The sequence below is a fragment of the Telopea speciosissima genome, chromosome 2 (assembly GCF_018873765.1).
Source record: "Telopea speciosissima isolate NSW1024214 ecotype Mountain lineage chromosome 2, Tspe_v1, whole genome shotgun sequence".
Taxonomy (NCBI): domain Eukaryota; kingdom Viridiplantae; phylum Streptophyta; class Magnoliopsida; order Proteales; family Proteaceae; genus Telopea; species Telopea speciosissima.
In genome coordinates, this window is record NC_057917.1 from 83337197 (window position 1) to 83362091 (window position 24895).

Below are 24895 nucleotides of genomic sequence, written 5' to 3' on the forward strand. Positions count from 1 at the left end.
TACGTAGGAAAAGGGACAGGGTTCTATAAGCAACACCTAAAAATTTTTCCTACGAAGATGGTGTGGTATTACATTAGAAGGCATTGAGATTATTTTACGTACCCTATCACAATTTACAATGGCCTAAGGGATCTTTTCCATATCCCACGCCTTTTCACTTTTCTCACAGTTGTACTTTATTTTTAGGGTGGATGGGGGCGGCAATTACGTTCTAGGACCAGGCCCTAAGGTGATTGTGATGATCTATCTCCTTCCCGTGTAATGACCTCCTTGTCCCCCTTTTCTAGATCTACTCACTTAATAGATTAAAACAATAATTACAAAACAAGTAAATTTACAAGAAAAATAACTTTATAACTGTAAAATAAAATCAACCCTACTTGTTTTGTAGTTTTGTAATTTCTGAAAAGACATCTCAACCCCTTATTTTAAAGGAGACCCATGGGAATGGCAAAAATGTGGGACACGTGGTTACCTGGATTGTTCAGAATGCTGACATAACCCACACTCCCGAACAGAATTTTTTCGAAAAAAAACAAAACCACACATCTCCCGGGGCGAAGAGGGATGATGCGCTCACATCCAAAGACTACCCATTAAAATCAAGAGTCACACTGCCGCAAGGCTTTGGCCGTCGAATAGAATACCTATTATTGGATGGTTGCGTCTTGGTCCACAAGTAAAAGGCAACAACGACAAACCCTGTGAGAGAGACTATAATAATTAGAGAACACACAACGATTATATAGTATTTAAAAAAAAAAAAAACACAAAAGATCAGGTATGATTGATCCTCTTTACTTTTTTTTTCATTTTTCTTTCAAATATCTTGTGCTGTATGTCTCCTTCCATTCTATTTTTCCGTTACAAATGATGCACCAGAAAGAAATCCTAGAAACCCAAAACAAACGAGGGAGGGAGGGAGGGAGGGAGGGGGTGGCGTAGAAGAGGAATATGGCCACAGGGGTAGCACAATAGGCCACACCACCTACACAAGACCACAACCATCACCCCAAGAAAAGCAGGGGGAAAAAACAAAATTACAAAAGCAAAAGTATAAAACAAGAGAGAAAGAAGAAGAATCAGCCTAGAGCACCTCCATGATCTGTCTCCACTCGCCCACCCAATGCCCCCAGAAAGCCACTCCCCAACAAAAAGCAGCAAAAACTCCACTGAAGACGGCAAAACAAATGCACAACTTAATAATGGAGCTTGTGCGATTCCTTTGTTGCCGTCATACCCAATCCTTCTGCGCAGCTTTCTCAATACTCCACAACCCCCTGGCCAATCCTCCCAAGTTCCCAAACCCAACCCCCCCCCGGGTCTTTTCCTTTCTTTTTTCGTTTCTTTTTCCTTGATAAATTCTTCTCTCCTACTTCCTATATTTAATGGTACAAAAGAGACCTTGAGGAGGGGGAGGGGGAGGGGGGGGGGGGGGGAGGCCATGAATGATCAAACCTTCCTCGGAGCTGCAAGCCAGCGCCCGTAACAAATGTTTCTACCATCGCTTCTTCACTTTCTTTTTCACCTTTCTCTCACCTTCTGGAGAGCATGGATCATCACCCTAAGAGCCTACTTCGATATCATTCAGCACTGCTCCCCATGCTCCTCCATACACTTCCAGTCTCCCTTTTCATTCCTTCACTTTGTTGTCTTCGCAAACTACTTCTTCCATGTTCTTGTCAGCGCTCACCTCAACCACCTGAAGACCAGTCACTTGCATTATTTCATTAGGCTTCTGCGAAGACAGACAAAAACACATAAGATAATCAATCAGTGCTTCAGGCCCAACAGAGGAGACCAAAAAACAAAAAACAACTCTTTCAGCACTGTTATTCCATTAATCCTGCCCATAAAATCAGCACTTAGAATATACCCCGGGATAAACCTGTCTATTAACAAACTTAAAATTGAAAACAGAGATTACCTGCACATGATCCCAACGTGGTGTAGGTGGCCTAGCCCTCTTGTCTTGCAATGCTTTCTGACGACTTTCATAAAAACCAAAGTCATCCAATATCGATGTCATTGGTGAATGGTTCTTAAAAATATTCAACATTTCAATGCCTTGAGGAAATTTAACCTGAGTAGACAGAAGAATTGCGCCCACAAAGAATAAATACATTAAATAAGTGTAGCCATGGTCCAAGTTCAATCCATTCCATACCAAATTGCATAAATTTCCTCACCTCTTGCGTGTCCCTGCTGTTAGTTACAGGCTTGTTGTCATTATTCTCAAGTATTATGTGCCGGAACTGAGCATTTGGTACATCTTTAATAATGTGCCACTTGACTGGGAAATAACCGCTCCACTTGTCTTGCTGCCAAAAATCCATGTTCTTGTTAAAATCTACCCTGCCAATCATCTCAGCTACTCCACAGAATAGACCGCTTGCATTTACCTAAACCAACAGGAGAAAAATATATGATGAATTAATAGTTCATAAGAAAAGACTATATATATATATATATATATACATATGAGAGAGAAGTGCCTTCTGCATCCCATCAATATGAAAGAATCAAATGCATACCGAGAAGAAAAGGAAGACTGAACACTTGCTGCCTTTCTCTGTCGTTCTTGCCTGTGCATCTTGATAAGCATTATCAAGCCTCTTATTTCCATTTGGTGTACTTGCCCACACATTATACTTGATACTCTTATGAACGTCATCTTCGCTGTAAGATTTTATGACAAAGAACAAAGCATGATCATACTTGGTGGGAAAATCACGAAGATTGTATTCATCCCTCCTGACTACAGCAGTTGTGCAGTTACCATCACTGTCACCATCAGCTACTATAGACCCACTCAGATCAACTCCAGACATCAAAGCTCCTTTGGCATTGGTTGTTCTAGGGCCACGGTTTTGTTCGTTTAGCAAGTCAAAATCACTAATTCCATTAATCTTGCCTCTTCCTTTAAGCTTTTCATTGCCAGCCCATGCCCGCCCATTTACTTTCAAATTAACAGGGCTGTTGGGATATAACAAACCACCTTTCCCCTGATTTGAGCATGGAAACTTCGTGATGGGGAAGCAACCCTTGGCCAGAACTGAAGATGCCTGAGAAACAGACCACGCTCTAAGCTCAACAAATTCGTCTACATATCACCAAGCACATCTAACAAAAGAGAAATTACATGGTCACAAGAACATAAACCATAAAGTACCACATACCTTATTTGCAGGCTTTAATTGGTTGAGTGCACCAGGACCTGATGAGACATCCAGAGATTGTGAGGAGCCCTTAACTTCTGATGGATTATTAGACTTAGAAGCCGTCAGAGCTTTCGAAGAGAGAGTAATGTTGTGTCTCTGGGCAGAGAAATTATGTTTTGAGTCGGGAATTGTTGGAATTCCACCATAGCCATTGCCATGAGCCCCATCCTCAACCATAACAGAAGGATCCCAGATGCATGAGTGCACAACCTCCGATCCATAAGGCAGTTGAGTTGGGAAATATCCAGGTCCAGCAATGGGTTGTGGAAAAGTAGGGCTCGGGAAGTACTGCTGTTGACCATAATATTGTCCATCAATGCCAATTGTAGCTCCAGGGAAGTATGGGCTGTAAGGAACGTAACCAGGTTGATACCCTTGCATGTAATATATGAGAGATCCATTATCAGCTTGAATAGCCTGTAGAAAAAAAAAATGAAGGTCCAGTTAAAATATAAATCAATTAAAACTGACAGTACAATACCAACTATAAAATTGAAGAGTTATAAGATGATGTAAACATAGGTACAATCCACCCAAACAGGTAAACTCTACTTCATTACCAGTAAATTTTTTTGGCAACATTCAGTAGACTCTCAATAGTCTTGAACTAATACATGAGGCAAACTGTCACATACCAAAGACATCGAATATTGATAATGATATGCCTAAAACATTTGAATTACAACTGTATGAAGGGGAAAAAAGTTGTCTTGGGGAAGGGGGCTGGCAGAAGGGGGAAGGAACACAGCATAAACTACAACACATTTTTCTTTGATATACAGTTAACATACTTTTCTATGGCATGTACCGTCGTATGTCATTACTTATTACATCAGATTGTTACCAGATACAAACATAATAACACTGAAGAAAAAAATATCCCTCAAACATTTATATAAAAGGCAATAATTCGACATTCATATCTGAACAAATTTTCCATTTGAAACATACTCAGTTCAGTCATCAGTGGTTATCACTATCTTCATACAGATAGCATAACTAAAAGCTTTACACATGTTTTGTAGCAGTATCATAATTCTCGAAGTTAATATTTACAGTTTAAACTTTAAAATTTCAGAATAAACCAAAATTATCAGTGAGATTCAACAAGGAATCATGTTTCTCAAATATATGGTAAACGAAGGTCTTCAAACAACATAGTTTTCATAGGCCCATACTCCATGAACATTTCAATCCCTGCAATTCGGGTATACATCTTTTCATGCTCGTCAGACTTCTATAAAATAAATAAAAAGAAATTGAATAGAATCAATTCCTATCTACTACTACCAGACAGGGGCAGTGTGTGGGCGTGTGTGTGAGAGAGACAGAGAGGGACACACACACACACAGAGCAAAGCCTTTGCATGTGCAAAATTCATCATGAAGTAACTTCTAACATTTTGTCTGCACATGTAATACATAACATATTGGTGCATCTCGGAAGATTAGATTGACCAATACCCATGCCATGTTCTCTCCACACATGCACCCACAGAGATTTGAGGGGTCCCAGTTCAATAGGGAAAAAACAATATAAGAAAAAGCTCATTTAGCTCCACCATATATGACTGGTTCTCGAATACACAATCACAACAATTCTAAACAAGCAAAGACCAATATTAATTTTATAAAATATCCCCAAAAGGTTTCCCACAAAAACATTTACCAACCAGAGGAAAATAGGATAAATGTAACACCAGCCATCCTATAGTCTAGAATTTCAATGAAATGACTGACAAGGACCATAAGATCTGTAGAATTTAAAAAAAAAAATCATTTAGAACGAAGCACATTGTTCCACATGCAGTTCTACCTCAGAAAATGACTCCATATAATTGTAAAACTCAAAACTGCAACAATATCCAACTCCTTCATAAGGTTCAAACCATTCTCCACATGGTTTTAACCATCACGGTCTGGGGGTTGGATCATTCTCAACCAACCCCGATACTGGATAAGAATCAAATCACCTACCCACTGCAAACCAATCAGATCTTGCTAGTGAATGATCAACTCTATGTTCACTTGGAACTTATATCGCTAGATCCTTGAGAGTTGAAACCATTAAATTGCTCTCTGTGTCAAACCTGACCTTTAAGTCTTGATAGACTATAACTCAGTATAGGTGACTTCTCACAATAAATTATAGCTAGAAAAGTATACTGATAAAATCCAGGGAAAAAAAATTTGAGGCTGCAAAATAACTAAGCAAAATCCAAAATTCAGACATCAGATGCAGAATAGGAAAATAACTGAGTATAAATCAAACAGAAGTGTTTGAAAGACATCGATGGCAGCACCTTCTACTCCATGTATTGTCATTTAATAAGAAAATATTAATGAACTTACAGGATATTGAATCTCCAATCCATCAGAGCCAATAAAGTATCCTTGATCATCCCATTCTCCCAGAGAACCATCATAACCTGTGCACACATTACCATTAGGGTGAACCAAAATATTTCCCTGATGGGCAATAACGTAGCACAGAATGGTAGATTAAACTTCTAAACCTACCTGGGTAGTAATATCCATAGTAGCTGCCAGGATACATGCCAGGCTCAGCTATCACAGACTCATGATCCACATCACTCTCCTTGACACTGCTTGTTGCGTCTCCAGAAGAAATACACGAAGTTGCATCAGAGGGATTTCCATCCTTTGGAGGAGGCTACAGGCAAACATCAAATCACAATTGAGACGGGAAAAAAAAAAAGAGGGCAGGGCGGGTAAGATCTTCCAATATGGAAGATAATACTAAGATCATAAAATAAACCCTTCAAAAAAAAGGTCATATATAAGAAATAAATAGGGAAACATGGCAACGAGATGGACATACCAGATTGGCATCACCGACTTTAGAAGGAGGATCAACTTTAAGATTCCTCATCAAGTCTACCAGAGCTGATCAAACAAGTCAAGTTTCCAAAATCGAAACATATAATTCAATCTGTATTTTTGCAAGGCCGAGAGAGTACTAAAGTAGTGCCCCGAATTTTTATTTTTTTTAAAAAAAAAAAAGAGATATAATAATAATAAGTTGGTAGATAAATCAAAAGACTAGCATTCTTGTGAAAATGGAAGGAATCCAAATTCATTTCAAACACATGGGCCTTTAGATGGCTGACAAGCCTCAACAGTTAAGGTCTTACAAAAGCATTTTATCGAATTGACACAAGATCAATTACAGTGCATTCAAAAAGGAAAGACCATCTGCTACATACAGATCGGAAGTAATCACTGATCCAAAGACAGAACCATCTCAAAAGAAATCGATGAGCTCATAAGGCAAGAAACAGAACCACTTCAAAAGAAATCGATGAGCTCATAAGGCAAGAAACAGAACCACTACAAAATAAATGGATGACCTCATAAGGCAAGAAACAGAACCACTACAAAAGAAATCGATGAGCTCATAAGGCAAGAAACATCGTTTAAAGAACATCACAGTTATTCAAAAAAGTTCAAACACAGAGAACTGTACACCTATAGAGTTGAAGACAACTGAAGTTTGTAGATGAAGTGCGACGAGGCAAATCCGACTAGACCCTCAATCAATACCAGGGCTTTGTAATTTCGTTGTAGAGCGAAACAGAATGAACATTTCACCTGTACAACTAACACTACCTACGAAAAAGCCAGGGAAAAAACACGTAATAGCTTCCAAGGGCAAAATAACAACACACGTAATTTCAACAAGATAATCGGCATGAGCATGACAGGAAAGGAATAAATAACATAAATCTGTAATCAGTTAACGGAGAACAAATTTTGAAAAAAAGTACACAATGATTAAGATAAAATGGAAAAGAACAAGCAGCAGGCGAGCGAAAACAGAGGCAAAGTTGTATCATCTTGGGACTTATCATCTTGATTGTTGAATATATGCTAATTCATCCCCCCCCCAACCCAAAAAAAAAACAGAGGCAAAGATCGAAACCAACATATTAGAATTTTCAAATCTAGGAGATAGTCAATCTACAGATTTTTAAATAGAAACGACTAACTCGTCAAGAAATCCAATATTGACACCACAGAAACAAAAGTTCGAGTAACAATAACAATAGCCTTTACTGAAAAGGATGGAGGGGAGGGGAACCAAACGAGTGAAGGATACGTTTCTGAGGCTGTGTGACCTGTGTCTCTGCAGCCATAACTTCACACCAGAAATCACCACAAAAGAATCCTTGTTTTCCTCCCTCCAGCTCGAAAGACGGCACAGCAAGTCCTTGAAATTGTAAAGCAAAACCTCTCTTGAAGGCCAAAACCTAAAGCACCTCCAAAGATGTAAAGCTGCTTGAGATCAGCGAGAAGAATCAATCCACTGTAAGAACAGATCGGTCGGAATACCGCCTGTCTACCGCCGCAAATCAGCTCGTCAATAAAAGAACGAAACAGCTTGAAAAGGAGCAACAAAAACTCGAAGCTATGCAGACAGATCTGCCCCCAAAAGCCGCCTTTGATGCGCAAGAAACAAGAATCGGCGTCGACGACGACGGCTACGACGAGAAAACTGGAGGGAGAGGAAAAAAAAAAAACAAAATCTTTACGCCGGAACGAAAATAGCCAGAGGGGGTATCGGTTGGATTGAAATGGCCGAGAAAGAAGGAGAAAACACGATATTAAAAAGCTAGAAAGTCAATAAAGAACGGACGGTGGAGAGGATTCCACGTCATTCGACAGTCAGATATTTGACGGTTTAAATCGCTACACGCATCCGTAAAGCGCAGCTTTCATATCCGTCCGATGAAGCCCCGAGTTGACAGCCTCAGACTCTCAGTACCAGTAAGTTAGTAAGCACAAGAAGCCGCCTAGAGTAGTGGTAGTGGTTACATATCGTCGTCACATACGTTGCTACATACATCCACGGATCATGACATGAGTCCTTGAGTCTTAACGAGGGAAATCACAAACTGGGATTTAAAAATCGGAATCGGAAGCCGAGGCCGATCCCAATTCGGTTAGGGCAGCTTACGGCCGATTCTGACTGATTCCTTAATAATCGATCCAGTATTCCAGCCTAATTCAAATTCGATCCGATCCATATCGGAATTGATTGGATTCCGAGTTTAACAACCTTGAACCTTTATCCACTTTCTTCCATTGTCAAAGAACAGCAAGATTGGTGGATCAACTGGAATTTGTAAAATACCTTCCAAAATACCTGAATCTTAGAAAAAGTAAAGAATCATCCATTGTATATTTAGGGAGAGAGACAGGTAAGCTAACAGTATTATTGTAATGCTAGTACTCTATGTGTCTATATGTTTCTTCTGTCCTTTAAAATAACTCCCTTACCTCTCAAATGGAGGAAGAGAGACACACACATATGATGTTAGCATACGGTATACTGCTAGCATTCCCAGCCTTTTCCCATACATTTATTAGAAATTAGTGGTATTTGAGTATGTAAATTAACACCTCAAATGCCAAAAGAATCAACATATGTCGAGAAAAATAGATTCTTATTAATCATACTTAACGGGTTGATGTTCTCTGTGCCGCTGTATAGCCTGCGCCCAGACACATGGACCTGCCATTCAGGGGGCAGGATGGTCATTTCACCCACCCCCATGTGTCTGGGCACAGCCTGCGCCCCCGACACAGAGAACATTTGACCTTAACTTTAAATGTCGAGTTTATTGATGTGATTTGTGAGAAGGATTTAAAAAATGGAGGTTTATAATTATAATCCATAAATAATTTGTATATGTATTTCACAGGTGTCGAATGTCAAATTTTGCTGCTTTAGTCGGTTCCACTTTGAACCATGCTAGTTCCAAATTTCCAATTATAACTAGACTTGGCTACTCCATCTAGGATTGGTCTAGAACCTACGGACACCTATATCTTGGGTTCCATATGTTCAAATAAAACAATTCAAAAACCATGTCTTCACAAATTTTGTACATTTAGCTTGATATGAAAATTGGGAAATGTATTGGTCAATATAGACTGCTCCAATGGAGATCTCACTCAATTGAAATGGAATCATCTTCCAATAATACCAAACTTGGCTATGACAAAATAATACATTGCTCATATACACTACAAATTTCCAAGTCACATAACCTGAGAACCACACCTCTTTATATTTTATCTTATATGGGGCATTTTGATCATTTTGCATGAACGATTTATTTATGTTTCAAATAATATGAGAATTCCCTAAATCTATATATACAATACTCTTCAGCTTTGAGAGAGCGGGATGCTAGAATGAGGTGTCTACATCTGTTTAGGGAAAAGATTAATCATGAAGGCAAGAGACACTCATGTCATAGTTGTATGTTTGTCATAAAGCAAAGTTTAGGAATCGTAACAACAAAATGAGACTTGTGTTTAGATTTTGTTGTGAGACAATTATACGGATTAAAGCAGTCCCAAGTTGGTTTCGTTGTGGATAAATACATGGAAAGCCATACCATGGACTTGTTGCCAATAATGACACAGTTAGACTCCAATCACACCAAGCATAGAGTTCTAGTATGAAAGTAATGGTATCGCACTATGAGAGAAAACAATTTTGTTCCACATAGGAAACATCATCTTCTTGGGAGAGAAGGAATAGATTTGAAGGTCGCTCTATGATTCATGAATAGGATTTTAGATACGACTCCGCGGAACAAAGAAAGTATTAGGCACATCTGTTAAATGATTTATTTATTTATTTAAGGTTTTTTTTATAAAAATGATAAAAATTGAAACATAAAGACATGTATGACAAGAAAATCATCATAAAATACCAAATATTAAAATCAATGGAAAAAGAACTCTGTCCGGGAGTGTGGACTACGACAGGACTCCCATGAATCTATCTCTCTCTTCCCCATATGAAAAGACACATCTATCCCCCTTGTTTTGAGGAGGAGAGATATAGACACATGGGAGTGCTGGCATAGACCACACTCCCGCACAAAAAACTGCTTCCCTAAAATCAAATAGGGTACCACTCGATACATATCGTACCATTTTGATTTAGATACTAATACCATATTAAATCGAGAAAGATTCTATTTTTCCATACCTAAACTGTATCGAATCTTCTTTGGTCCGATTAGGTAGGTATTATTTTCTATACTAAAGTGCCCGGGAATAGAGAACCAGTTGGATTATAGGTCCTTGCATTGCACAGAGCTCACAATTTTTGGAGTTTATTTTTAGGGTAAATTACACATCACTCCTTAATTTTCAAATGAAACTCAGATCATCCCTTGATTTTTGAAAAAACTCAAATCACCTTTACAATAAACGGTGTTAGTTTGCTATTAGTTATTGGTGTGAAAAGACTATTTTACCCTTGTACTAAAAACATTAGAATTAAATTTACAATACTACCTTTCTTTCATCTTCAACATTGGTTAAGGATAGTTTAGGGATTTAAATTTATTTAATTAGATGACATCATCACTTAACAACATAAAACTAATGGTAGGGACTAATTTGTCATATTGAGGTCTAAACTAGGGGGTAATTTGATTTTTTTTAAAAAAGCAGGGGGTGATGTGTAATTTATCCTTATTTTTATTTTGGAAAATTTACACATACCTCCCCTAATTTATGTTTAATTACATATTCACCCGAAAGTTTTGGATATTCACGGATACCATCCCTGTTTTTCAAAATAATTGACAAATACACCCACTCCGTTAGTGGTTCCCGTTTGTTGCTTAACGGTTGCGAACGCTTGGAGTTCTTTTAGTCATTTTATGACCAACATTCGACCTAATCGGAAAAATACACTGGAGTTGCAGCGGCGCCGGCAGGACGAACCAGAATAGCTGCGAGTCTTTTTCTTCTTCAAACCTTTTCTCCTTAAAAAAAAACACTCACTATATGCTTCTTCTTCTTTATTTTATTTTCTATCTGAAATCAACTAACGAACCTCTTTTCTCCTTTTTTTTTATTTTTAAAATTTTTCTTCCAAAACCCCAATCAAAAACCCACTTCTACATTCATCTCTCCTTATTCCCCATTTATCCTAATCGAATCTACCCAACTTTGGAACGCACCATCCATCCTCCCCTTCTCATCTCTCCATTTACGAAACCCATCAACAATCCCACTATCATCGGTGGCAAAACCCCTTTTGCTCCCCATCGGTTTCCAAAATTTCCTCCGGTAAGCCAATTCAGCTCTCATTTTAACATTTGTATGTCTATTCAACAGGAAAGCTATAAGTGTAACCATTGCCAATATCCTCTGTGGATTTTGGGGGATGAAACCAGGAGATCACCGGCATCACAGGGTCCCTCAATCGACACACAAGATTCAATAGAACATGGAAAATTCGTTCCCTTAGATTTGACATGGAGTTGCAAAACAAGATTCTGAAAGCAATTGTCCTACCAATGATTGTTGAAGGACTAATTGAGACTCGATCAAGTCTTGCTTCATTATTGATGTCCATTTCTTAGGAAAAACAACAAATGTGGCAAACAGCCGCCAGCTCGGTTGGTTGGAGGCATTGTCCGTTGAGTGCATGCCCCCCCCAGGAGGTCAAGGGATCGAGTCTCCTGGATTGCATATTGTGCCAAAAAACCACTCCTCTCTGGAGAGTTAGGAATGTAGGAATAGGGCATTTGATCATTATGCTGTGCCTGTGCATAGGTGTTAAAGAGGGATGCACACAATCTCTTGGATATTAGATCCCAATAGAACTCTAGTGTAGGTGGGGTCTTGTGTAGGGTTGGGTCATGAGTAGTCCATGTGTACAACTTTTTGCTGGATCTTGAAGTTGTGTTCAATCATTTTCTCATATTTCATTTTATTAAAATTACTTTACTGACTTGTACAAAAAAAAAATAAATCCTGCATATATCATGCTACTTATCTTCGAGATATCTAAAGTCTACTTTGTTGACTTTACCAGATGTAAACTGAATATACCCATTCTTATTTCTGAGTTGTAAATGATCTAATTTATGATTCTCATAGATGATAGAGATAGACAAATACGACAGTGTACTATGCATAGGGATGATATGCTTTGCAGCTTGGCATTTACTATGCATAGGGATGGTCTGCTTTGCAGCTTGGCACTACCTAGAACACTTACTAGTTATTACTGCAAATGTTTTCATGGTCTTCCCCACCAAATAGCTTCATTTTGATTAGTATTTTCTATTGGACATGCAATGGCATATTTTTTCTCATTTGTTTTGTTTTCTATTATTTTTGAAGTATGGAGCAACACGAATGGAAGTAGATGTTGACGGGTAATTGTCTTATCCACAAGCTCAACTCGATGCAAAAGATGATGGTAAATGTGGTATTAAATTTTGAGACCTTTTCTCCCAGTTTTAAGATGAACATGTCCTAATATTTTCATTACAATTTAACATATTTGCACCTGGCTGAGAAGCACTCCCTTCCAAAGCCACTTAATATTGAGGAAGAGCAACTTATCCGGGTGTTCTATGAGCACAAGATTCAAGAAGCATGTGGCGCCTTTGGATTTCCATATAAAATTCAGGTGTGTGAGAGAGCATATAATAGGGCTTCATCATCCTTCCTTGAAGTAAACTTGGCCTTGTAGGCGACAACCATCATATACTTTAAAAGGTTTTATTTGCAATGGTCTTTCATGGAGCATCACCTAAAGCACATAATGTAAGATCCAATTTTGGTATTTTTCATTTTCTTAGAATTCTTATCCTTTAAAACATAGACAACGATTGCACAGACTAATGTGAAATGCATGGATGATCATGCACTAGAACCAATATATGTGCAAACAAGATCTTAAAACAACATCTAAGATTGGGAATACACTGGATGCACTTATACATGAATAAATGCTAGAATTTGGTTTTTCTCAGGCTATAGCCTTGTCTGTCTTGTGCAACCTTAATGGTCTCTCATTGGTGACCTACTGGAGATTGCCTTTACATTACTATCCCTTATTTTTTGTGCTGTTATTGTTGATTTGTTGTTCATCATTTCAGTCATGAAACTGAAAATGACTCTTTCATTGTGCAGGTTAACTTGCATTTATGCATCATGTAAGATAGAAGAAAACCTTGTATCTGCAGAGGAGCTTGGTAAGGGGATTCAACAGGATCATCAAATGATTCTCAATAATGAGATGATAGTTTTTCAGGCACAGACATGCTTCACATGCTGCTGTTGTCTCTCTTTTGCTGATTTCAATCATCATCTTACAAGATTTTGATTAGTTTATATTTCCGGCTGGGTGGGATGCAGAGCCTGGGATTTGATCTAATTGTTTATGCACCATATCGGTCACTTGAAGGTTTTGTTGATAATATGGAGGTCAGTTTGGGCGTTATTCATTTATAATTTGACTGTGTTTGCACTAGTTTGTATGGTTGGTGTCCTAATGGAGGAAACCTATGATGGGGTTTAAACTGTGGTATTTTCACTCAACAAAAGATAAGAGGAAAACTGCAGATTCTCCTCCTGCAATAGTGTTTTCTTTTTATTTTTTATTTGTTCACATAATGTGGCTATTATAACTTCCATTGCACTTTTGTTGCATTCCGTAATATTTTCAGTGATTCTTAAGGAGTTTTGCCAAGCAAAGGACGACCAGCTGCAAAAGTTGAAGGTAATTGTTGCTTTCATTCTCCATATTGTTGTTTCTAAATGATAGTCCTTGTGTTATGCTTTGCTCCTCTCATGTGTATGGGTTTATCAAGCATTACTTTGAAGTTTGATCTTCGTTTCTCCTCTTTAGAATATTTTGGAGTCACGTCCTGAATTCAAAGGCTCTGCAGATGAGCTGAAGATCCATTTTTGTTCTTGAAATAGTTAGCCAAGCCATATGTGATCGTAAGTGAGCCAAGTAAAATGTGTGTATCATATATTCCATCATCCTCTTTTTCTTGTACTCTACCCTCAATACCCCAAATGCATATATACACTTTTTTTTTTTCCGACTGAAAAATGGAAAAGCCTGCATCAATTGATCAGAATCTCTAACTAGATCATGTCTCTCTCTATTTCATGGAAATCATTGTCATATATGATACATTCTAGGCATAAATATTACTTGATTATTGATAATATTAAATCAGAGTCAGAGTGGATATTTTTGGAGTGGATATATTGACGATTGATTCATATCCAATTATCATCTGGAAACTAAAAAGTATCCAATATCTGATTAGCTGGATAAAATAGGAATAATGAATGTGAGTCCCAATTTTCAACCAAAACAGCCACAGCGTTATCCCAACTAAATGGGGTCTGTATCAGAATATAACACTAGAATACCACAACAGAGAGTGAGAAGAGAAGAGAAGAAGGAGAAGAGATGGAGAGGAGGAAAGGGAACCGTGGTAGTGAGAATCGAGCACCCAGTCTCCTTCCTTATTGTCTTATTTATATTAGTCAAATAGTCAGATTACAAGAAGGATTCCTAATCATAATAGGATCCACAAATATAAAATTGAAAATAAAATAGGACTAGGAGTTGATTAGAGGAATCTCGATTAGGATATTAGAATATCCTAATCGAGCTATTCCAGCCCTAACTACTTGACATACTTTTAAAAGGGTCAGCTACATGGATCCTTGCCCTCCAATCAGCTGAATTCGACGCCATTTTGTACAAAACAATACATATAAAAGCACTGTTTTGATCGGAATTTCGGTTTCGACTCGGTTTTGATTTGGTTTCGAGTGGTTTTTCCTGTTAGAGGGAAAAACTCCAAAAACTCTCAGATTTGGCATTTTTGGCCAAATCACCTACATTTCTTGGTGGAACAAAATGTTGGGGACTACTACAATGCATCTACAAGATATTTTCCGCATTTGAGCAAGATTTATGTAAGATTCAAACTTAGAGGTATAAACCCTTTTCCCCCCAAAGATTTTGAGCCTTCCTGAAACTCTAAGTGGTACTTGCATAGAGTTGAAGGAACAGCTTTGTAGGGATGTTTTAACCTTGATTGTACACTTGTATTTGTAATACTTTGACATTGTATAATATTTGTAACAAGTTACAATAGAGAAACCAGAGAACCGAGAGAGATGGAGGGAAAAAGGGACTGATTAGTTGTGTTGGATCGAACTAGTCAGACCCCCCCCCAAAAAAAAGGGCCTTTATTTATATAGAATTCAAGTAAAGATTCCTAATCCTACTAGGAATCACCAACAAAGAAATAGAAACATAATTAGAGTAGGAAACTAAACTAGGACTAGGACTAGACTAACTAGGACTGACCGACTCTGATTACAACTATAAAACGAGACACCTATTCCTTATTCCAATCGAGATAGCCCTAACCCTAGAGCTTGATATACTTGAACAATATTAAATGTTTTTTCTTCATTCCTAATGCATATTGTAGTTGTTTCATTGAATTTCATATATTTTAATATTAAATTATGTGTAGAATAGACTATATTTGAGAAAGTGTAAAGCAGGGTACGGCATACACTACCAACCTAGGGTACGGAACCAAACTACCATTTTGGGTGTGTTTTTTTACAATATAAAGGTTCTAATATGTTTAGAAGTGCTTAATCAGTGTTTCCTTGAAGTTTTGGGCTAAAATATGGCCATTTGACCACCGAATTGGCCAGCCAAAACATGCAGAGTTTTGGTTGAAACCTAAAATATTTCGGTTTCGACGTTGAAACCGAAATCTCAAACCTTGCCTTCGAGTTAATTTGGCTCTTCACAGTGGGTGGGGTCAATGTGCAACTTATGCTTGTATGGACAAAGGAACATCATCCTCAATGTTCTTGGGAGCCTCTCACACTCTGCCCATCCACATCCATTTTACCCTTTGCTAGACTACTCCTGCAGGTTTTTCCAAGGTATCTTGGTTTTGGAGTAGCTAAAATAGATAACCATTTATTTTCACAATTATTATAGAAATATAATGACAAAATCTTCAGGTCATATAAAACTAGAGGATTAAATTTCCAGCAGTAAGTAAAAACTTCGCAAATGGATGAAGCTTGCTTTCGGAACTGCTATTTCTCACATTTGGATGGAGCGCAATCTTCGCAGATGGCCTCTAACTCTCGTTCCTATGACAAGATTTGGAAAGCCATCTTTTTTGACGTTAGCTCCAAGCTTTCAGTTTTACCTCACTGTAATGTTGTAGATACCCCGAGGAACAGGCTCATTGTTGTCTCCTGGGGTTTACCTGAGTCTTTGATTCAGCCTCTCCCCATCCCCTAGGGGAGGCTCCTTCTTGGCTTTCTCTCTTCTCCCCCCTTGTATATTCTCCCTCTCCCCTCTTTTTCGGGGCTTTTGGAATTGAATTAATTATTCACCCAAAAAAAAAAAAACTTCGCGAATGGAAAATGAAAAATGAAAGATGAAAGATGAAAGATTAAACCTTTTAAAATTACTAATCTTTGGACACTTAATCACTCCTATATCTGAATTAAGGAAAAAATTAAGAAACTCGGAACAGGACTGTATTCTAACTAATAACTGTAAGAATCATAATCTAACTCAAAACATTTATAACTTGACAAACTAAGACACTTTCTGCTACTAATCTCATATCCAAACCTCACCCTCATCTTATGGCTTATAAATTTGGTCTGTTACAACAAATAACCCCTAACAAGTAGCCCAAGGCCCATAGAACCAATCGATGGCCCAAATTCAGTCCTTAAACAACTACCTCATATTGAGATATGAATATACTCTCAGTAATAGTAAAAAGTGGTCTACACGCTGCACGGTAGAACATGTGGTACGCGAGTAACTCATTTGATGTTTTTATTCATGGACAGAAGTTGATCCTACTGGATACCTCGTCTGCACACCCTAGATGCTTCAGAGTTTAGAAAGTGTTTGCCCTATCATATGCTTTACTCTATTGGGGATAGTTTTTATTATAAGTAAAAACTAAGTAAGAACCCTCCTTATTTTTCTTTCTTAACATGTTTTGACAAGGAATCATTTTATTTCTTCTTCTGAAATTCCATATTTAAGTGAAGAGATTCTATATGTATGGACTTGCATGGGTGATCTTCCTTTTGAGTAATGGGTCATTAAATGAGTTTATTTCTGGAATTTTTTGTTTTTGGGAAGCAGCCGGGTAGGAGGATGGAGTAAGGATTACCTTATCCCTGAGGAAAAAAAAAAGGAAAAGCTTAATCACTATTTGAATGTTATGGTTAAATATTTGACAGTGTTAAACAGCGAAATAGACGGAGTTTCTACATGGATTTGAGGTATCATTATCGGATCAGATACCTGGCTGATTCTATATCAGGTATTGGTGTTGGTTCAAGAGTAAAATGGTAAAAAATCTCTTCTTTTTTCTTTAAATGAAAAGTAGTGGTAAAATTGACCAATCCAGGTTGATACTGGCCTATTCGGATTGGTATCGGTAGAGGCAGATACCGATACCGATACCGAGATCTCAATCCTTGATTTCTACTAATGCTAGTTTAATTAGGAATTTGAGTAGAGTTTATTTTGAGATTGTTACTTGTATTCTTATGAGAGGGGTAAAGCTTTGAGTTGAACAGTCGAAATGGTTGTTGGAGTTAATGAAACTCTTTTGTTTTATTCAAGAATTAACTAGTCAGTCTAAACACACTTGATGCTTGGTTGCAAATAAATTTTGAGTACCTAATAAAGATTATTGGTGGGTCCTGAGTCTCCTGACAGGATGTTTATCTCTTTCCTTGGTTGCATCCAAATTATTGTTATGCTACACTTCCTTTCTTTCCCCTGCTGCTAATAGGAATTTTGGTTGCACAAGAATAATAATACTAACAGCAAAGACAATTAAGGTAACAGTACCATAGGAAAGGCTAACTAATTGGAAAAGACCACAAACATAATTGATGTCTAATCACCCCCCCCCTTCTTTTACTATACTGCTTTGGTAGGTACCTTAAAATGATTTTAATTATTTGGATTGGATAGATAAATTTGTGTGAGTTTCTGAATTGATGGGAAAAATTATAACCTGGTTACAAATTTCTGCAAATACATTGACTAACATGTTTTTGAACTCGAGTACAGAAAGATGTGGGGTTCTCTTATGTTTTCAATCTTTTCGTATCTTTTTCTTTTGGGGAAATCTTTCTTTAACCCCTGATCTAGTGGGTAAAAGTTGAATACATGGTAAACACATCTATTTGTGTCACGTGGGAACGTGATGTGGCTCTTTTAACCGATGGATAGAATGTAGTCTAGATTAGTTATATGTGAAATTTCATATCCTAATTCATACCCTTTGGTGTATTGGCCTGCATCCCCATATATGTCCATTCATGCATGCTGGTACTTCAATCACTATTGTACTCCTAATTGTTTTGCCACTTGGTAAGAATTCTTTTTGGATTGAAATTGATAAGTGAACAAGAGACATTGGAATCTACCTGTCTACAATATTTCAACCTCATCCAACCTGCCATGTGGCAAATTATAAGTGTACAAATGAAGAATTTGTTTCTAGTCTGTTAGTGCAGAACCCCCCACACACAAAAAAAAAAGAAGAAAAAAATGGTAAAAATTGATTCCATTTAGCTCAGCTTCTAGAGCTGAGGAAGAAACTCCAGCTCTAAATTAACCATGCTTGTTAATAAAATTTGGTGCCATCCGAGGCTCTAGCCAATGAATGGATGAGGGAATAAAAATCATTTAAAGAGTCCTTGAGGATATTTTCATCATCTAATCAATCTAATATATTATAATGGAAAGTGTGTCAAAGTCATTTCGTATACAGTTTTCAGGTAACCCAACCCATGATTAAGGAATCAATACATTAATTCTTAATTTCTTAATAACTATTTTTAGCTGTTTTCATAAGCAAAAACAAGGACAGATTCTCTCATTCAATAAGAAACGCAATTAAAACCTCATATGTGCGGTGGGGATGGATAAGTATAGAACTCTCTCTCTCTCTCTCTCAATCACAATTTTCCATATTGTAATCGAATGGTGCTGTTAACCGGTCCTTATCACCTATTAAGACTTTCCTTCTCAAACGCTAAACTACGTCAGTTAACAGTGCCGCAAACCAAAATAATCCCAGCCAAGAGTCCAGACATCTGAGGGAAGTTACATTCACTTCTCCACTATATTTCTTCAGCCACAGTACGAGCTGAAGGATGGGCTTGAGTAGGTATCGGTAGGGTATTTTGGGAATTATACTAAAACACTATAAGGATTTGTGAATCTCGGATGGGTTGGTGAACCAGTAAAGAAAATCTTTCTCCTATATATGTATATAATCTCTTTTCTTTTTTCTAAAATTTTAATACGGACCTCTTCTTGTCAAGTGGCAAAGTTGGTTAGTTGGGCCCAGCCCTTGCTTGCTTATGTGTCAAGTTTCAATTCAAACTAAGCTTTCCAAGTAGCAAAAATAGAACATTGAAAATTAAGGATCATCAAGAGGATGTGTGGAGTATCGAGGGGATTCATGAACATAAACTTGCCCAATGGGAACCATTCCCTACATGACAAACTCAGCTATGTTCGTTCAGACAACTCTTATGAATGAATAATGTTGTGGAACGTAACCAAGTGGATTATATATGAATGTTGTGGAACGTGGCAGTTGGTTTGGCTGGCCAAAATAAGTACAAATATTCCTCAGGGCTCTTCCTCTAAAGTGATTAGTCTAAATTTTCCTACTTAATTTGTCTTGGTTAGAGTAAGTTAGGAAATGGAATTTATATGGCCCCGGTGCGGATAAGGTTCTAGGGATCGGTATCGGTGGCCATCTCTGTGACTGTCGATATCGAAAGATTCATTTTTTGTGTAATTCCCTCAGTCCGTATTAGTATCAATATCAGTATCAGATATTGATTGATAAAACCAATACAATACCGATACCTTGATCCTTGCATACGGAGCATTGGTCCAATTAAACTAACAGTATGATGCATAGTATACGAAGAAAATGAATACTTATTAGGCCAAATATTCTCTACATCGGTGGCGTAGGCTACACTCAGATACATGGGGGTGGATGAAATGACTATCCTGCCCCCCAAATGGCAAGCCCATGTGTCTGGGCACAGGCTGCGCTGTGGCACAGAGAACATCAGCCCTACTTATAATGATGCAGAAAATGAAAGAGTGTAGTTAAAAACAAAACGATGACAAAAGATGAGAGAGAGAGAGAGAGAGAGAGAAAACGATAAGATGGAAAGTAGCCTTATCTTCGCCATGGATGCAAACCTTATCAGATTGATTAGTTTTAAGATAATTTTAGACCGGAGACAACTACAAGTAAACTACTCGTGCAAGTTATTCCAATCTGTCACTTCAACACACTATCGTATTCTTAATTGTTATATTATTCTTGAAAACTACATCTTGTGATTGGAATGAAATTATTTAACATTTCTACATTGTCAGAGCCTTTAATGAGGTTAGGATCGAATTATTCTTAAGCCACGGTGAATAAAATCCATTGCGGGCGGGAGAGGGCATCGCATAATATTAGGGGGTTTTTGTAAACAAAAAAAAAAAAGATGTTTTAAGTCCCTAGGATGATGGTTGTACCTTTATTTCTTGGGTGAAGATAATTTTCTTCTAAATATTATAGCTTGTGTATATTTATTAGTTCATGTAGATAGTAGATACACACGCTTCAGCCGTTATATGAGACATAGAGAAAGGATGTGTAATATCATTTTTGGCCTTTCTGGTGTGACTCAGACAGCACTTGCCCCTAAATTTAATTAAAGATTTGGATATATATATTAAAGTCTAGTAGAATTCTTCTTGAGAGTGGGCCCCTTAACACCTTCTCCTAAAAGTTAGACCCAAAAAAATAGGAAAATATCAACAAACGAAATAATGCTAACCTCACATATATGTGAAGTCACATAGCCAATTAGCTGGAGGATAAATAATTTCAATTTTTATTTCACTGAATTAATTCCAAAAGATCATGTATGATGTGTTTGCATTGGAAATATGACCAAGATTCTATGACAAAACACAGACTAGGAAGTCTTTCAAGGACCACATCCACAAATCCACAATTGACCAGACCATTTGGTTATTTGGCTAATCCTAAACCAGTGATGTTGAGGTCTGGTCCAGTTTGGTCCGGTCATGGATTAAAGTATCGGTATCAGATTGACTGTTATTGATACATATACCATTGGTATCGGTTAAATAGATTCTTTTTTGATGGAATCAGACTGATACGATGATCATGTCGTGAATTAAATCTTTGGATTTGGTTTGGTCCAAGTCAAGATTCTTACCAGTGAGTTGTGGATGACTTGAAAAAACCCTGAACCTATTTTAGGAGGCAACAGTAGAGGAATGATGAAAACTGAACGAATTTAGCTCATCTCTAGGGAGCCCAACACGCCCAGGGTGTTGCCAACCGTTGGGCTGTGCCGCACACATCTCGGCGCATCGCACACATCCTTAGGCATGCGTCAAGATGTGTGCGGTACAACTTAGCCATTGGAGGCCCTCGGGTAGCACCCTGGGTGCTGGGCTCCCTGGAGACGATCTTGATCCAAATCGAACTGAAACAAAGATGGGGGGCAAAAGGGAAAATTGAAACAGTACCAGTACTATCCCAGCTTTCAAATTATCTCCCTATCTAGTCTAGACTCTAGTCTGGTCCACAAGGAGAAAAAAAACCAATTCGGATTCTAAAGTTGCTTTCACCCATTTTGGAGGGGTAGGGGGCGGGGGCATGGTTGCTAGGGAAACTCATCCAAGACAAGGACAACTGGAAAGACAAAAAAATATATAAATATATATTGAATCTGATCCAACCTCTTCTTGCCTGACTTGTCACATTCTAGTCCACACAATACTACATGACATGAAGATGGTTATTTCTTAAATCGGACCAAAACCAGAACCAGCACCAGAACGGACTATTTTATGGAGGATTTGAGCTGATTAGCCGGGCTAGTTTGAGAATAAAAAAATTTGCCACCCAAACTACATTATTATGAGATTGGCGAAAATTGCGGGGTTCTAAGAGGACTAGCTTTGTCTTCTTCCCCTAAGTTTCCCTGCGTCAATCACATGCTTTGCTTGCTTAATATAAACTCGAGCGATCATCAATTCATGTGCGGGTCATCACGACATGACACGTGTAATCATTCTTTTTGGTATTCAATGATGGTATGAGTGGGTCTCATCTAAGGGCAATCCCGTGTAATTTGTGGAGAAATGGAAGAAGGGAGTTTGAATTCAGATCTGCTACCCACATGAGGACGGATGGAGATAAATTTGAACCCTCCATGGGGGTGTGGGGTCCGTTTCTGAGATATAAAACCCATGCCATGGAAGGGTCACATCTATCCCCACCCATCCCGATGTGAGTAACTGATCCGAAATCCGGGTTTCTCTTTTCTTTTCAGAATTACTGTATTTGACGGCGGGTTTTCGAACCGAAGGAAGAACCAGCGAAGCCACGTGAAGAAAAGTTGAGAATTGAGAGGCAAAGAAGGAAAATTTTGGACAGATCAGACATGTAAGGATCATCCAACCCGCGGGACCCACGTATGATATTGCCACCCTGGCCCTTGTCTAAGGTAATAGCCAGCTGTCACATCAACACACCTCATAGCCCATTGAATTTACGAGACTACCCTTTAAATGTTGATCTATCTCCATCATCATCCCTTCACAATAACCGACGACTTTAATTTATTAGACTCGTATTATACAAAAAACTTATCAGAGAATTAAAGACAGAGACTTAACCCTAATTAATTGCGAGAAGGACATTCCCTCTTTTCTATTTCTATCCCATAAGGGATAAGGCCATAATCAATTTTCATTAATAAAAGGCTTTGGAGTTCAAAAGAATTGAGAAGTTTATGGTAATTTCGAAGGAACACGATGGGTGGATTGGGGATGGCAAAGGTCTGTCAGACTCTGTATGTTTCAGCTGCCACGCTCTCGGCTTCTAAGCCTTTGTTTGTTTGTTTGGGACAAATTTGCCATAAATATCTCATCTTTGCGTTGGCCTCTCTCTGGTCGGAGAGTTAAAATTTGAGAGTAACAAACGCGGAGAGAGTTATAAAGAAGAGAAGCTCATCGGTGTTCGGAAACTCAATTCAAAGAGGAAGAGAGAGACGAGATTCTTTGTTCTTCGATTTCTAGTCTGGTATTTCTCAGAAGTACTACTATTACTGTTTTGTTCTGGTAGGACTTTTATGCGTTTTCTTGATGATGATGATTAGGAGGAGGAGGAGGAACGTATGTTTTTAATTTCTCTGTTCTAACTTTTTTTTTGTTTTTCTGTCTTTGGCTGCTGCAGAATTTTTTTATGTTTTTTTGGTGAGTGAGTTTTTGAATTGAAAAGCCAAGCAATATGGGTTACTGGAAATCAAAGGTTCTTCCAAAGATCAAGAAGGTTTTTGAGAAGAACGTGAACAAGAAAGCTGCTACTGAAGCATGCAAGTCCTTCGATGATTCTAAGGTGATTTTTCGTATTCTCCTTCATGGAATTAAGGTGTTAGTAGTAGGAGTAGTAGTAGTAGTAATATCTGCTGTACGTTGTTAATTTATTTATTTGTGGTGTGAGGGTTCAGGAAGAGATCAACAAGGAGTTTGAAGAAAAGAAGACAGAGCTCCAACCTAAAGTAATAGAAGTTTATGAAGCTTCTTCCACAGAAATCAAGGTCGATCATCAGCTTCTCCTTCTTCTTAAAATTCAAATCAAACCCCCTTTTTTTTTCGCGGGGGGGAGGGGGAAATTTTATTAATTTTGTTTGGAAATTATTTTGCAGACCTTGGTCAAGGAACGTACGGATGGAGGAGTAAAGAAGAACGCCACAACAGTTCAAACGTTCCTCGAAGAGTTGGTGAAAATTGGTAAAAAAAAAAATAAAAATCATCACTTGCGGATTTCTTATTTGATGTTTTGCTCCAGTTAAAATTTGTTCTAATATATTCGTTTATATGTGTAGAGTTCCCGGGATCGAAGCAGGTTTGTGAAGCATCATCAAAGTTGGGGCCAGTTCTGGTGTCAGGACCAATTCTGTTTGTGTTGGAGAAGGTGTCGACCTTGGTAGTCACAGAGGAGGAGAAACCAGCCGAGACAACAAGAGAGATAACAACAACGGAGACGGCGACAGAAACAGAAGCAGAGACAGAAACTATAATAACAACGGAGGAGACAAGTGTGAAGGACAAGGAGATAGCCATAGAAGAAGAAGAAGAAGAAAATAATAAGGAAGTGAAAGTTGCAGAAGCTCCTGCTGCAGCTCCGGCAGAGGAGATCAAGAGTACTACTGTGAAAACAGAAACGACCGAACCTACTGCTCCGGCTTCATCTGAACCACCAAAACCAAAGGTTGAAGAAGCCGAACCACCAAAGGCTTGAAGGCATGCATGGATCGATATATAAAGCTGCCCATGATGATCATCATCAATCAAACCAAAATTACTCTCTCTCTCTCTCCCAATCCATCTCCAATATTCCCACCTCTGTAAAATTAAGTAAACTTTTTCAAAGGTTCAAACCTCGATCTTCCTCCTTTTTCGCATGATGTTAAATATGATTTGTTATTCTTGTAATCTTTTTATTGTATACCTGCTGTTCTGATCTTAATTTTAAGCTTTCATGGAGATTTGTATTGTAATTGTGCATGCATGTGTTTCTATATATTTTCGCTCTAATGTCACGATTAAAGACTTATATTATTGTTTGGATTTAAATATTTTATCTTCAGCTGGTCATCTATTCAATCTTTTTATGTAAGTATATATATATAAATGG

The 24895-nt window shown here is 38.0% G+C and overlaps 3 protein-coding genes across 3 annotated transcripts; 2 read left to right on the forward strand and 1 right to left on the reverse strand.

Moving 5' to 3' along the window:
• Positions 1-1353: 1353 nt before the first annotated feature.
• On the reverse strand, positions 1354-7679 carry LOC122651605 (YTH domain-containing protein ECT4-like). The gene is made up of 9 exons (XM_043845052.1): positions 7342-7679; positions 6064-6128; positions 5742-5895; positions 5574-5650; positions 3180-3638; positions 2535-3065; positions 2190-2402; positions 1928-2083; positions 1354-1738 (listed from the first exon to the last, which is right to left on the reverse strand). Exons 1-9 carry the CDS (start codon positions 7376-7378, stop codon positions 1634-1636), a joined length of 1797 nt encoding a protein of 598 aa, XP_043700987.1. The 5' UTR covers positions 7379-7679; the 3' UTR covers positions 1354-1633.
• Positions 7680-12422: 4743 nt separating this feature from the next.
• On the forward strand, positions 12423-13836 carry LOC122651245 (cyclin-H1-1-like). The gene is made up of 6 exons (XM_043844549.1): positions 12423-12442; positions 12555-12699; positions 12763-12836; positions 13206-13326; positions 13431-13499; positions 13753-13836. Exons 1-6 carry the CDS (start codon positions 12423-12425, stop codon positions 13834-13836), a joined length of 513 nt encoding a protein of 170 aa, XP_043700484.1.
• Positions 13837-23119: 9283 nt separating this feature from the next.
• On the forward strand, positions 23120-24535 carry LOC122652159 (plasma membrane-associated cation-binding protein 1). Its single transcript, XM_043845833.1, has 5 exons — positions 23120-23278; positions 23457-23593; positions 23706-23795; positions 23904-23988; positions 24084-24535. Exons 2-5 carry the CDS (start codon positions 23486-23488, stop codon positions 24497-24499), a joined length of 699 nt encoding a protein of 232 aa, XP_043701768.1. The 5' UTR covers positions 23120-23278; positions 23457-23485; the 3' UTR covers positions 24500-24535.
• Positions 24536-24895: the final 360 nt, after the last annotated feature.

Coding starts and splice junctions, on each gene's coding strand:
- LOC122651605 (XM_043845052.1), bottom strand. CDS start 7,378: ATGGCTGCAGAGACACAGGTCACACAGCCTCAGAAAC. Junction 3,639..5,573: donor GATTGGAGATTCAATATCCT/GTAAGTTCATTA, acceptor TTTTTTCTACAG/GCTATTCAAGCTGATAATGG. Junction 3,066..3,179: donor AATTAAAGCCTGCAAATAAG/GTATGTGGTACT, acceptor TCTGTTTCTCAG/GCATCTTCAGTTCTGGCCAA.
- LOC122651245 (XM_043844549.1), top strand. CDS start 12,423: ATGGAAGTAGATGTTGACGG. Junction 12,443..12,554: donor ATGGAAGTAGATGTTGACGG/GTAATTGTCTTA, acceptor CTAATATTTTCA/TTACAATTTAACATATTTGC. Junction 12,837..13,205: donor CATCACCTAAAGCACATAAT/GTAAGATCCAAT, acceptor TTCATTGTGCAG/GTTAACTTGCATTTATGCAT.
- LOC122652159 (XM_043845833.1), top strand. CDS start 23,486: ATGGGTTACTGGAAATCAAAGGTTCTTCCAAAGATCAAGAAGGTTTTT. Junction 23,594..23,705: donor AGTCCTTCGATGATTCTAAG/GTGATTTTTCGT, acceptor GTGAGGGTTCAG/GAAGAGATCAACAAGGAGTT. Junction 23,989..24,083: donor CGAAGAGTTGGTGAAAATTG/GTAAAAAAAAAA, acceptor TTATATGTGTAG/AGTTCCCGGGATCGAAGCAG.